The 14,576-nt window shown below is 44.6% G+C and overlaps 1 protein-coding gene across 12 annotated transcripts in view; it reads left to right on the top strand.

Moving 5' to 3' along the window:
• The window catches only part of LZTR1 (leucine zipper like transcription regulator 1), a 277,591-nt gene extending 275,404 nt beyond the window's left edge, over positions 1-2,187 (top strand). For 10 of the 12 annotated variants that reach the window (XM_030561051.1, XM_030561054.1, XM_030561049.1 and 7 more), the window contains one exon: positions 1,663-2,187. In XM_030561051.1, coding sequence (XP_030416911.1) covers positions 1,663-1,779 — 117 coding nt within the window. In that variant the 3' untranslated portion in view covers positions 1,780-2,187. The remainder of the gene's footprint in view (positions 1-1,662) is intronic. The other 2 variants (XR_004000204.1, XM_030561052.1) reach the window with 2 other exon arrangements.
• Positions 2,188-14,576: the final 12,389 nt, after the last annotated feature.

Genomic DNA, 14,576 nt, shown 5'->3' with positions numbered 1-14,576 from the left:
TGCCTCCACATCATCCTCCCATGTCATTTTCTGTAGGCAATGGCTGGCCCGTATGGTCCAGGTCTCTTCACAGTTGCGGTTCAGTTCCATAAGGGCCTTCATCTGGTTCACCAGGTCTTTCAGCAGGGTCTGGTCCTGGAAAGCCTGACTATCAACAGATGATTAGTCTCCTGCTGCATCCGAGTCACCTCCTGTTGGGCGGTTGCTTGGACCCGGATAGACTCCTGCTGGGCCACGGTGGCTTGTATTAGGGCCTTGACCACATCATCCATCTTAAGGATGGGAGGGTTTTGTCTAATCCTGGTTTAAATCCCCAGCGTGCAAATCCCACTGCTAACACCACATGTGGCAAATTGCCAGCACTATTATGATGGGTCTCGCACTTCCTCTTCTTTTGGGGGGGTTCAGGGTGCCATTTCTTGCCCCTAAATTGGAATATTAATTGCCCCACTAGTGTCCTAGAGGAGGGGAGTGGAGAGGGAGGGACCTGGGCCCACCCTCTACTCCAGGTCCCAGCCCAGGGGCCCTGAGGATAGTGGTGAACCACTTGAACTGACAGTTCTTTCCCCTGGGCTACTTCTCCTGCCCTTCAGCTTGTGGGGGGCTTCCTGCCCTCCCTCTGCACAAGCCAGGTGCCCCTTACCTAGGGTCTAGGACTTCTTAGCCCACTGCAGCACTTCTCCAAACTGTTCTCTGCTCCAACACCAATCCTTTCTGCTCCAATTCCCACACTGTCTGATTGAAACATGGGGTTTTATAATGTGACTGACTGCAGGTGCTCTAATTGGCGTCAGGTGCTCTAGTTAATCTATAGCAAACTTCCTTCCCCTTACAGGGAATAAGGCTCCCTTCTAACCCTCTCCTGCTGTCCTGTGGCCATGCTATATCACAATTGGGCTAAAATATAAGGTAAAATAGGGATGTTTCTCAAACTCAGAAAATGGCTTTTCAGAAAAAACGTGGGTTTGTGTGACGTTTCCATTCAGTCTGATGCTGTCAGAAAATAAACATTGTTATAGAGCAATTGGTTAGCTAAGACCTTCAATGCATATGTTGATTATTGGTTCTCATGGCATTCTTTAACTGCTTGAAGTATCCAGGCAAAAATATCATGTGCACTAAATAGAGCAGTACTTTGAGCTACTTCTCAGAGTACAGCAGAACAGAGTTGATAGATTATTTGCACAAATCCTGAGCTATCAGTTCCAATGGATCTGAATGTCAGCAGAAATACAAAGGGCATGAATTTCAAAGCTGTTTAGGTGCCTAAGGTATGTTTTTGCCTGCACTAGTTTGCATCCTGTATATTAATTATGGAATAATTATTATGAATAATTATTGTCATTCTTGTGTCAGATTTCCTGACATACCTTCAACTCCATCCCATTGCAAAAGTGGTCTAAAACCAGAAGACAAGGAAGGAGAATTATTATTTTACATAGAAACCACAGTTGTGATTTTCATGGAGCATTGCAGCCTGTTTCTGTGTGCTTGTCATTTTACTAGTAACATGATAATATAGACACAATGGAATATCACTGGATTTCACTAACCTGTATATGTCTAGTATGGGTCGGTTGGGATTAAACAGTGATATTTAAACTATGGTTTTAATTTTTTCCTTTTTTGTGTGTTTTCTGTTTGTTTTTGTTTTCCCTGAAGGTCTCCAAGTTGCCAAATCTGCGATCCCTCAGTCAGCCGCTCCTTCTTGACATCATAGAATCATTAGCCAATCACATATCAGACAAGCAATGTGCAGAGCTGGGTTCAGACATATAAAACACTTCCAGACCTCTTTCATTTGTTCCTCAAAGGGCTGCACTTTACAGCTGAATCCCTCTATACTGAGCTGCTCAGAATGTCAACACAATAAAGCAGAAGACCTGTGAAAGCATGAAAATCTGAACTATTGCTCTCTTGTGGATCTGCATGGCTTACATCTGTGTATTTGGGGCAGAAGCTCATCTCAGCCATACCAACGTAAAATTGAAATAACTGGGAGCAATGAGTTTATTCCAGATTTACCTTGGTGTAATTGAGTTCAGAATCTGACCTATTGCTTTTATTTTGTAAAATATAAACAGTAATGGATAAAAGGATCATTAATATTATGAAACACAAATATCCTGTGGCTGTAAGTTGAAGTCAGCAATAATTAAATTGGAAATAAAATGCACAATTTTAACAGCCCAGAATACAAAGGCTTTCTATATTCTCCATCACTTGGAGTCTTTAAATCTATATTGGGTGTCTTTCTAAAAGATAAGCTTTTACTCAACCACTTTATTGTGCTGGATAACGGAAGCGTGAAATTCTTGGTCCAGTGTTTTGCAGGAGACCAGACTAAGATCATCATAATGGCCCCTTCTGACTTTTAAAATCTATTAACCCTATCCAGTCAAGCCTTCCTGAAATAATGTATCAGTAAATAGCTACACTCTTCTGCCTGCATGGCAGGAATCAGTTTGTTTTAGTTTGGGGGAAATGAAGCAAAAGGAGGCACTGGAACAAGGGTGTCCAACCTGTGGCCTTTTAAGGTGACTATGTTAGGAAAGTCCCTATTTGATTCTGAATTGAAGGTATGCTCCAGCCACATCCTGTGACCTCTCCCGCCCCCCGTAACTGATGTGTTTTCATCAGCTGTAGTTACTACGGGAAGGTGAATGACTCATAGTTCTATGATTCTTGGATCTCTTCTACTTAACGGCAGTAAAGGTCTGTTTCCAGCAGATACCAGAGCCACACACCTGTGCTGTACCATTAGCTTCACTATTTCATATGTGTGTCTGAAAAGGTGGTTGTTTTTGTGATGTCCAGTTGCTATTCACCAGCTCCTTGGTTCTGAGTAGCAGGATGTTAGATGCTGTTGTCCCTTCAGTTAATTCAAGGGATGTGCTTCATGGAATGATAGATTGTCCTCCCAGTTAAGGACTTGTGCTAGCTGCAGTGCAAATGGATCTGACTGGAGAAGGCAGAGTGACACCTGACAGCAGGACATGCCCCTTGAACTGAATTCTAGTAGATGCACCCCTTATCCAAATATGTACACCCATTCCTGTGGTATATGCTCTGTATTTCATTTGGAAATTAAACTGATGAGTAAACAGTGTACCAGTAAATAGCACTTATATGCCACTACCACTAACCCTGTCGACTCCACTTTCTAAGAATCTCAGGTCAATTTAAAGCTAGAACCTGTGGTTCACACCAGGGCCGCCCGGGGGAGGGGGGCGGGGAAGAGGGGCAATTTGCCCCGGGCCCCGCAGGGGCCCCCACGAGAGTTTTTCGGGGCCCCTGGAGCAGGGTCCTTCACTCGCTCGGGGGCCCCAGAAAACTCTTGCGGGGCTGGGCCCCAGAGCTTCTTCCACTCCCGGTCTTCGCTGGCGGGGGAGTCCTTCCGCTCCGGGGCTGAAGGACCCCCCGCCATCGCATTACTGCCGAAGCGGGACCTGCCGCCGAAGTGCAACCTGGTCTTCGGCGGTAATTCGGCGGCAGGGGGCCCTTCTATTCAGGGACCCACTGCCAAAGTGCCCCGAAGACCCGCGGCAGGGACCCCCCGCCACCAATTACCGCCGAAGAGCGGGCTGCACTTCGGCGGCGGGTCCTACTTCGGCGGTAATTCGCCGGCGGGGGGCCCCCGCCGCTGGTCTTCGGGGCACTTCAGCGGCAGGTCCCAGAACGGAAGGGCCCCCCGCCGCCAAACAGGGCCAGCTCTAGACATTTCGCCGCTTGGGGGGCCCTCTGCCGGTCCCACGGCTCCAGCGGACCTCCCACAGGCATGGCTGCGGAGGGTCTGCTGGTCCCGTGGCTCCGGTGGACCTCCCGCAGGCGTGCCTGCGGATGCTCCACTGGAGCCGCAGGACCAGCGGACCCTCCGCAGGCACGCCTGCGGGAGGTCCACCGGAGCCGCCTGCCGCCTATGGCCCCAGGCCCCCGGAATCCTCTGGGCGGCCCCGGTTCACACCCATGGGGCTGTCAGCATTGCATAGAGTCTATATTCTCAGAACTCAGAGGCACATGCAAACCCTGTTTTTTACAATGAACCGTGTGACCTAGTTATCTCAATTGCAAAGTAAAACTTACTTTAGAGCAAAATGGAACCATATAGTCTGGAGCATCAGCCAGCAGAACTGTTCTGGATGAGAGTCTCACACTGACTACAGCTGCCTTTACATGGAAACAGTCAAATGTGTCTCACATGGAGGAGCTTTTGATCTACAGTGTGCACAAGACTGCCCACATTCTGGCAGCACAGCAACAAAGGTGAAATTTTCAGGTTGGTTTTAATCCGGTCTCACTGAGATTTTGGACCTGCTAGATGAGTTAAGTCTTGGAGCTCTTATTTGAACCTCCTCTCGGGTAAAGTGAAGCACCGTTATTAATAAAGATTAGCAATATCCTGTTTGAGTGCTAGGAACTTAAGAATTGCCATACCAGATCAGACCAGTTGTGCATCTTGTCTAGTAGTATGTTGTCTCTGCCTCAGAGGAAGATGCAACCCTGGGATAAGCAGCCCTTATGAGTTGTTTCTCCCTAACTGTCACCAATGAGAGATTGGTGAAGGATTACCTCCTTTTTTTTCTCCTCTCACTGTGGTTATTCTAATTATCCATATAATTCTCAGCTCTTTTAAAAATCCCGTTGAACTCTAGGTCTCAATGATATCTTGGCAGCGATTTCCACAGACTGATTATGTGTTGTGTTCAGGGGTATTTCCTTTGATCAGTTTTCAGTTCCATAAATATCTTCCTGTTCTTGTATTTGAAAAAGGATAAATAGGAATATAAACCTCTATAACATCCATCATTCTGTGTACCTTTGTAATGTACCCTCTGAGTCATCTCTTCTCTAAAGTAACTTGTTCTGATCTTTTCAAGATCTTTCCATCCCTCTAAGAATTTTTATCTTCTGTCACAGAATCCCTGGGTTTTCTGCAGGTTGTATCCTTTTTAAGATAAGATGGCCAGTACTGAAGGCAGCATTCCAGATGCGGGTGTACCAATGATCTATAGAATGGCATTATGATATTTTCAGTACTGTTTTCTATCTCATTGCTGATCCATTCAAACATCTTGTTTGCTTTTTTGATCACTGTTGCCATTGAGCCATGACTGCCATTGAGTGTTTATGGTGATACCTGAGACATTTTTGGTTACATTAATTTAAATCCCAGGAGTAGTGAGTATGGCAATAGTCTAAATAATTCTTTCCAATGTGCATTACTTTGCATTTGTGAGCATGGAATTACCATTGTGCTCCCCATTTGTCTAGTGCTGGTTAAGTCCATGTCCAAATAATCTTCCCTAACAACTTAATGCCCTGGCCTTTTTAAGAAAAGGTTATTGAGAAAACAGTGATGTAGCTGTCTTAATATTACTGGAAGTCCTCAGATTTCCTTTGTCCCTTTCTTTTTTTTTTAACTTTATTGTTTTTATGTAATATATATATAAATACATGCACAGAGCAGAAATAGCATATAAATAACAAAGTAAAATGTTCATTATTTGCAAAACGTGAAAAAACACGCAAAAAACAGAACCCATCAAGGCCATGCTGGGCATTAAAAGTGACTCAACAGATAAATAAGTGAGAACATACTTTACAAGTATCAGGGATTAATACAGACTAAACTGTGATTGTATTAAAGAGTTTCATGTGTGACCAGGCCTCCTTGTATTTTTTCCATGTGTTTCTGTTAACCAGAGTCATTTTTTCCATTAATGCAGTAGTGGAGTGCTCACTCAGTCAATCTGTGTATGAGATAGGAATTGCAGAGTTCCATTTTCTCAAAATACTCTTTTGGCCACTAGAAATAGTCTGCAGTCCATTTCTTAATTGTAAATGTAATTCCAACTCATCCAGACCCCTAAAATACACATGCTTGGAGAAGAGAAAATAGTGACACACAGATTTTGAGAGGCACTGGATATAGTATTCCAGAGCACATCTGGAATTTTTGACAGATACAAAAGATGTGAAAAAGGTTGGCATGTGGCTGTTTGCATATCCAACACTCATTGTCCATTGCCAATCTAGTCTTAAACATACGCTCTGGAGTCCAGTAGTATCTGTTTAATATCTTGTTCTGGAAGAATCACAAGGATAAAGAACTAGAAGTGTCTTTCACATTAAGCCAGACATCCTCCGAGGTTTCTGTTGAGACAATAAGGCTAAATTCTTTTTTCCATTTTATTTTAAATGGAAATTGAGAGGGTGCTGAAAAGCATTAAGCCACCTATAAGTAATTTCTACAAAATGACTGTTGTTTCCATATTTCTCAACATGTTCTGCTAGAGAAGAGAAAGTTAAGCAGACCAGTTGTCTCCTATCTGTGCATGAATATTTGAGCAGAGCCTTTGAAAGAAGGAACTGTGAGACAGCAGTATCTGGTATTTGTTACACATGTAATTGAAGGAGGCCAGTGTAGCAGCTTGTGTTATATCTTTAATGTTTGTTAACCCTTTTTCTATCCAAATTGTCTTAAACCTGGATCTGGCCTTGATCCTGAGGCATAGGTTACCCTATAGTGGTATGAGAGGAGAATTAGTAAAATCAGATGCTATAATCATCTTAACACATTGTAGTATACCCCACATAAATGCCAAGTTTGGATTTTTCTTTAAGAGTATGGGTAGCCTCTTGAGGTATAAAAAAGAAGAGAGGGAATCAAATGGCATAGCTAAGCTTTTTTCAATCTCAAACCAAGCCAGTATGTATTCCAAGCCACTGGAGGGGAACTGACTTACAACAGGATGCATTTGAAATACTAGGTAATATAGATACAGATCTGGCAATTCCATACCTCCAGTTGCCCAGGATTTTTAAGGGTCATGTATGACAAACGAGGCTGGGTTTTTTTTATTATTATTATTCCATATAAATTCCACAATACACCTATTTACTCAAGGAAGGAGATGGGAGAGACTTTGAAAGACAATAGACTAATGATATAAATTAATCTTGGGCAGATATTCATTTTGGCTACTTCTGTTCTCCCAAGTAAGAACAGAGGAAGGAGATGCCATCTCTATATGCTCAGAAACTTTTTAAAATAAATTGTCCATTTTTATAGAAACAATTTTGGAGTATTTAGGAAAAATCTTAGAATCATAGAATATCAGGGTTTGAAGAGACCTCAGGAGGTCATCTGGTCCAACCCCCTGCTCAAAGCAGGACTTGTTCCCAGCTAAATCATCCCAGCCAGGGCTTTGTCAAGCCTGGCCTTAAAAACTCCTAAGGAAGGAGATTCTACCAGCTCCCTAGGTAACTCATTCCAGTGCTTCACCTCCCTCCAAGTGAAAAAGTTTTTCCTAATATCCAGCCTAAACCTCCCCCACTGCAACTTGTTCTGTCATCTGCTGCCACTGAGAACAGTCTAGATCCCTCCTTTTGGGAATGTCCTTTCAGGTAGTTGAAAGCAGCTATCAAATCCCCCCTCATTCTTCTCTTCTGCAGACTAAACAATCCCAGTTCCCTCAGCTTCTCCTCATAAATCGTGTGCTCCGGTGCCCTAATCATTTTTGTTGTCCTCCAAAACTTTCCAACTTTTCCACATCCTTCTTCTAGTGTGAGGCCCAAAACTGGACATAGTACTCCAAATGAGGCCTCACCAATGCCGAATAGAGGGAAATGATCACGTCCCTTGATCTACTGGCAATGCTCCTATTTATACAGCCCAAAATGGCATTAGCCTTCTTGGCAACAAGGGCAAACTGTTGACTCATATCCAGCTTCTTGTCCACCATAACTCCTAGGTCCTTTTATGCAGAACTGCTGCCTAGCCACTCAGTCCCTAGTCTGTAGCAGTGCATGGGAGTCTTCAGTCCTAAGTGCAAAACTCTGCACTTGTCCTTGTTGAACCTGATCAGATTTCTTTTGGCCCAATCCTCTAATTTGTCTAGGTCCCCCTGTATCCTATCCCTACCCTCCAGCATATCTACCACTACTCCCAGTTTAGTGTCATCTGCAAACTTGCTGAGGGTGCAATCCATTTAAGTAAGTCATTTCATTGCATATTTGAAAAGGAAAGTGCTGAAACTAAGAAGGATGTGGTCTTTTGGACACATCCATTGCTTGTGATTTATAGAAGATAATCTGAAAACCAGAGATCTTTTCAAAAAAATGTCAACTATACTCAGTTATGATGGAATCCATTTTAAAGTACTTGGAGGAGAGGAAGGTGATCAGGAACAGTCAACATAGATTCACCAAGGGCAAGTTATGCCTGACCATCCTGATTGCCTTCTATGATGAGATAACTGGCTCTGTGGATATGGGGACAGCGGTGGACTTTAGCAAAGTTTTTGATACGGTCTTCCACAGTATTCTTGCCAGCCAGTTAAAGAAGTTGTCTAGTTGGCAGCCGATATCAAGCAGAGTGCCCCAGGAGTTGGTTCTGGGGCCAGTTTTGTTCAATATCTTCATTAATGATCTGGATGATGGGATGGATTGCACCCTCAGTAAGTATGTGGATGAAATTAAGCTGTGGAGAGAGAGAGATGCACTGGAGGTTAGAGATAGGTCCAGAGTGACCTAGACAAATTGAAGGATTTTGCTAAAAGAAATCTAATGAGGTTCAACAAGGACAAGTGCAGAGTCCTGCAGTTAAGGACAGAAGAATCCCATGCACTGCTACAGACTGGGGACCGACTGGTTAAGCGGCAGTTCTGCAGAAAAGTATATGGGGATTACAATGGATGAGAAACTGGATATTGTGATAGACCCAGGTCAGTGGGGTACAGCAGAGTAGTAGAAGGCAAATATACTGGCCACTGGATAAGCAGTTTTCTGTTCCCTGACTGACTAGAGCTCTAGGCTAGGGTGGACACATGACTCTAATTATCCTGAAAAGAGTCAGGTGAGGCTGTTAAGCTAATGTGAACTCCTGACTCTAATTAAGGCCCCCCTCTGATACTATATAAGGGCTCACTTCAGTCAGGCTGAGGGGAGAGGAAGTGCAGCTGAAGGGCTGGGTAATAAAGACACCCTCAAACCACTGGAAAGGGAGCCCTAAGGTAAGGGTGAAGAAAGTGTTAAAAGAGAGAAGTGGGAGAGCTGTGGGGAAGTGGCCCAGGGAAATGTGGCAACTCTGGCAGTGAAAGGTCGGCTGCCAACAGCTGCTTCCATTAGGGTCCCTGAGCTGGAACCCAGAGTAGAGGGTGGGTCTGGGTTCCCCCCAACCTGCCACTACAGAAACACCTCCTGGGAGGAGAAGACAGGCCCCTGTCAGGACAGGAGGCTCAACTGTTCTTGAATAAGCCTGTAGGGACAACAGAGACTGTGGGAGTTCTCTCATCAATCTCCTTGCTGGCTTATGGTGGAAAGGGCTCAGTAGACTGTACACTGGCCTTGGAGAGAGAGAGAGAGGCTACGTGTAGGGTCACAGTGAGCCTCTGAGGCTAGCATAAACTGCCTGGAAGCATGGGGCCCATGGGGACAAGGTTGGAGCTCTGCCACAATATGAGTCAACAGTGTGCCCTTCTTGTCAAGAAGACTAATGGCATATTGGGCTGCATTAGTAGGAGCATTGCCAGCAGATTGAAGGAAGTTACTATGCCCCTCTATTTGGCACTGATGAGGTCACATCTGGAGTATTGCATCCAGTTTTGGGGCCCCCACTATAGAAAGGACATGGACAAATTGGAGAGACCAGGTGTTGATGCTGATTCTTTTAGGACAAGCTCCTTTGATATCACTGGCCATGAGGCACTGAAGATGACTATACAGACCTCTGGGTAACTGATGGTGTGACTGGTTCTCTCTCCAAGGTCTCAGAGGCTGGTACCTTAAGAGCCATTTCATGCTGTGCACTGCACAGTGCTCATGGATCTTGTGCAGTTTTGAGAGAGTTGGTAAAGCAGTCTGGGTTGCAATGCTGCCAACATACCAGTTTTTTCAGCTCTGTGTCTTTACAGCAGATCTGGAGCAGTAGTCTCTGTTTTCCTATTGTCTGGCCAAGAGTGGGCTTAGATGAAAGCTAGCTGGCTGAGTCTCAATCTGGACAAGACAAGAGCTATTGATGGGTGGATGGACAGAGATGAGCTATGTAACCCTCTCTTAGTACTGCCCCAGTGGTACTAAAACTCATTATTCCTCCCTTTTGGGCTCAGTGACTCACTGTTGGGGCTTAGTCTTTCTCTCATAAAGCTGAGGTCTGCAGATCAAGCCCTCTAAAAGAGACAAGAATGGCACTTTCCTTCCAAAAAGGCCAAAGCCGTGAAAAAATGAAGAAATTGGGCTTGTTTTTGGTTTAATTGGCTTGTGAGTTGTTTGATGGATAGTTTTGGCTTGTAGCTTGTTTCTTCTTTTTTTTGTTAGGCTCCCAGCAAATAGGGGCAAGGGGTGAGAGAGTCAGGAGTGCACAGAGGGCCCACCACAGTCCCAGACTGCACACCAGGGGTTCTAGTCTCAAAGAGTGTTGGGGTTCTTAGGGATTGGCTTGTTTTGGCCTTGTTTTGAAATGGGATTAACTTGATTTTTGGCTTTTTGTGAAATTTGGGGTGCTTATTTACCATGTGAAAGTTGTCAACTGTGCTTCCTTCTTCAGGGAGAAACTCTGAGCTGCTTCTCCTCCAGCTGCTGTAACCTTCCCCCTGAAGCCAGCAGTTCCCCTTTCTGGGCTCACTTATGTACAGGTTCTTCAGGGTCTGTAGGTGCTTTGCACAAGTTGTCTGTCAGGGTCCTGCTGCAGTCCCTGAGGTGGTTTGTCATGTTGCAATGTGCAGGGTCTGGTCTACTCTTGAAGGTCGCTTCATTTAAGGCAGAAGGTGCCTGCTGCTCACATGCAGCATATTCTACCTGCTGCCAGTTTGGTCCAGATGCAATTGAAGATGTTGATTTGGATCTATAAAGTCTATATGTTTTAGTCCTAACTCCTGTATACATCGACTGTTTCTGCATGCACCACCCTGACATCTAAGATCAGCTGAGAGGCTCTCTAACAAGCCCCAGATTTGAACATTAGTAAAGGGGGCAGAATGTTCTCATGGCTGGGGTATGAGAATAATGTGTGTGCAAGTTTCTTGTTTTGCTCAGAACTGCGGCAGGGCTTTGAATGATTTCTGTTGACTTTTTGTTAATTTTGTTGTGCTCTAATATATATAATATGTGGGTTGTGGTGGTGCCTAACGCCAAAGATAGATGCAGTTTACACGTTTTAAAACACACGCATATATCAAACTAGGAGACCAGTGAATGTGCCAGAGTCAATGTGGCAGTGAGGGTCAGGCATCTGCTTTTCCCCTTCCAGGTCTGACACCTGAATGTTCTCTCCCCTCTCTCTCTCTCCTTTACCATTCCCATTCAAGCTCTTGCTAAGTCTTGGCGCTTCTTCCTTTATAGTATCTCCAGAATCCATCCTTTCTTTTCCAGATTGCCAGTCCAAACCTTTCCTTTGTTATCTTCCAACCAGACTATTGCCACCTCCTTCCTGTGGCCTACGTGACTCTGACTCCTCTCCAATCTGTCCACTGTGTAGGTGCAACACATCTGTCTCTGCTGCGGCTCACCCCACATCCAACCCCTCTGCATTCTCTTCTCCCTCAGACTCACAGTCCTTGTCTTCAAGCTCCTAACCAGCTCTGTCTCTTGTTTCCTGCACTCCCCACACAACCTTGCAATTCACACATCCCTTTGCATCCTTCTTCCACCTCCGTGCAGTCTCCCATTCTGCCCCTGTGACTAAATGTCCTCCCTCATTGCACTCACTGCATAATCACCCTTCAGATCTTACCTCACAGGCCACTGTCTGCAATCCCCCAACAACAATCCCATGCCAACTACTTAAGTCTCTCCTCTCAGTGTCGCTGTGTCAGGTTGGTTTGAACCTAGGCTCTACTCCTGCAATGCATGATGTGCAAGTGGACTGTGGCACCTGCACCAGGTCTTGAGGAAGCCACTGGGGCTCCATGCAAGTGCAGCAGACTACCCACGTCTTGAACACTGCAGGACTGGGACCCTGAACTGTAAGTTTCTCAGGGCAGGGACCTTGTGTGTGTTCTGGTGTTACAGCACCATTCATACTTCTTGTGCAATCTAGAAATGTTAAACTGATCAGATGGTGCTATTCAGTGTATCTCTGAAGGCATTCTTGTGATAGCTGTGTGTTCCCTCTTATGATCACTGTATACTTTTTCTTTCAAGATGTAGTCATTACAGTGTGTCCTGATTAAAGTATAAATCTTTCCCTCATAGAAATGACAACCCTAATAAACATGAAGTTCAGTTGTTTTCATTTTGTCTGTTATTTTATTATGGAGGTACCATAGTTCAGAGTTAGTTCCATTTTGCACTTAAAGCAGGGATTTAATCTTTGTTTACTGTGAAAAATACAGAGTATCCCTCCAAACTTATAATACTTGCTTTTGGAGTACAGGATAATTTTTCTGAGCATTTACAGGTAAGTCACCTAATGAGTTTACAAGGTATAATTAATTGAATAACAGAACTTTTACAAATGATCTTAACAATAAAATGGCACAGACCCTTCACACTTTGCATATAGTTAAAGTTATTTGAAATCTTGTGCATAGATTAAGATTGTAATTAAGCTACATTATTAATGATTATTGTATCCAATTGTTATGATTATATATACTACAGACAGACTCTTGTCAACAGTTCAGGTAACTCTCAACTGGGGACATTGTGACATCAGAGGTCACTCATCCAGTCACTACCCTTCTACTGTTAATTTGCATGCAGCAGTTCTGTTGGTTGTGACTCAGTGGTATAGGGGAGATAGCACACATGTCAAGCACTCTCGCTAGTAAAGAGCAAATGACAGCTGGCCAAGTCAAGATTCCAGGTCTCCATACTAATTTGGGCTTCCTTATAACACTGCTTCATCAACTCCACTATGCCCCAAGGAAGTACAGGCCTGCTCTGCAACTGTAAGTTAGGTCAACCTATTTGTGCATGTGTCTATACTCAAATTTGTCTCCAGCTTTCGTAATGCAGTAAAACCACCTCCCCAAACAGTGTAGAGCCATGTTCTACCTACTTTGGTCAACACAGAGTGTAGATATTGTATGGCCTGTGTTGATCCTAACAGTCTTCCAGCCACTGTCTCACAATCCTCTAGTGTCCGCAACACTGATCACTCTGCTTACAATTCTAAACTCCACTGCCTAGAGACTGGAAGACACACAGACACACACACCCCACCCTTTTACAAACCCCACATTTTTTTAAATTTTGTTTCCTGATTGTCCTCCTTGGCAAGCACATCTAGCAGCTCATTTTTGTCTTTTTTCGTCCAGTCAACCATGCTGGCTCCACACACACACAGGGAGGTAGTAGACGCACTCCTGCCTGGAGCAGGCAAGAAGTGTTGGCTCTCCTGGGCCTGTGGGAAGAAGAGGTTGTGCAAGCGCAGATACAGATCAGCCATAGTAACGTGGACATTTATGAGCAGTTTGCACAAGAGCTGCAGGCATGAGGAGCTAGGACAGGGATTAGCAGCAGCACCACATGAAAGTGAAGGAACTTCACCAGGGATACCACGAGGTGAGAGAGAACACCAAAAAATGTGGTGCTGCCCCGCAGACCTTTTACAATGAACTGCATGTCATAGTTGCAGTGACCCCACCAGCACCCCAGAGACCACTGTGCAGGCATCAGAGGAGCCTGAAATGGAGACCCCTGCCATGAATAGTGAGGGGGAAGAGGAATGGGGAAACACAGGAGAGGACTCCAACCATGCCATAAAACAGGACCTGTTTGAAACCGCAGGAGAATTGCTAGTCCCATCAGGAGAGAGCAGATGAGCCTGCTGATGAAGGGGAAGGGAGCTTGGGTAAGTGTGTGCCTTCATTTTTTCCTTACAATGTTTTATTTACTTTTCCTTCCTCTCTCCCTGCCCCTCCCCTCCTGCCATTTAAAGATGGCACCCATCCCATCCCCAGATTTACAAGAGAAAGATATCAACTTTTCAATGTTTTACTGGTATACCATGAGAAAGTTTAAAAAGTCAGTTCAAAACAAATTCTGGAACAGTACTAAGACAGTCCGATTACATAATCCTCATCATAATAATGTAGGACTGGAAGGGCCCTCATGAAATCGTCCAGTTTGTCTCCTGCACTGAAGCAGGGCTAAGTATTATCGACCATCCCTGCCAGTGTTTGTCTAACTTGGTTTTAAACATCTCCAATTACAGAGATTCCACAACCTTGCTAGGTAATTTGTTCCCTGACAGGAAGTTTTTCTTAATGTCTAACCTAAACCAATTTACTCTAATTGTTACTTGTCCTGTCCTCGGTGGATAAGAACAATAATTTATCACTCTCCTCTTTATAACAACTTTTTGCATACTTGAAGACCTTTACCATGGTTCTTTCACCATTCCAGATACCCCCAGCAGCATCCCAAATGCCCCAATTTCCATCCTGAGTGCTCCCAGTGCTAGCTCAGACACCCCAAGTGAGGCCCTCAGAGCATGACAGAATCCCCCAGAGACAGTGCAGATGATGTACTGGGCAACCACAGCAATGCTTCGGGCACCAATAAGCCAGGTGACACTCGGCCAGTGCTGTGTGTAATAAACTCCTATGCTTGACCTCTACATGGTGTGGATT

Source organism: Gopherus evgoodei, chromosome 4 (genome assembly GCF_007399415.2).
Source record: "Gopherus evgoodei ecotype Sinaloan lineage chromosome 4, rGopEvg1_v1.p, whole genome shotgun sequence".
NCBI classification, from domain to species: domain Eukaryota; kingdom Metazoa; phylum Chordata; order Testudines; family Testudinidae; genus Gopherus; species Gopherus evgoodei.
This window is presented reverse-complemented; position numbering and strand designations above follow the sequence as displayed.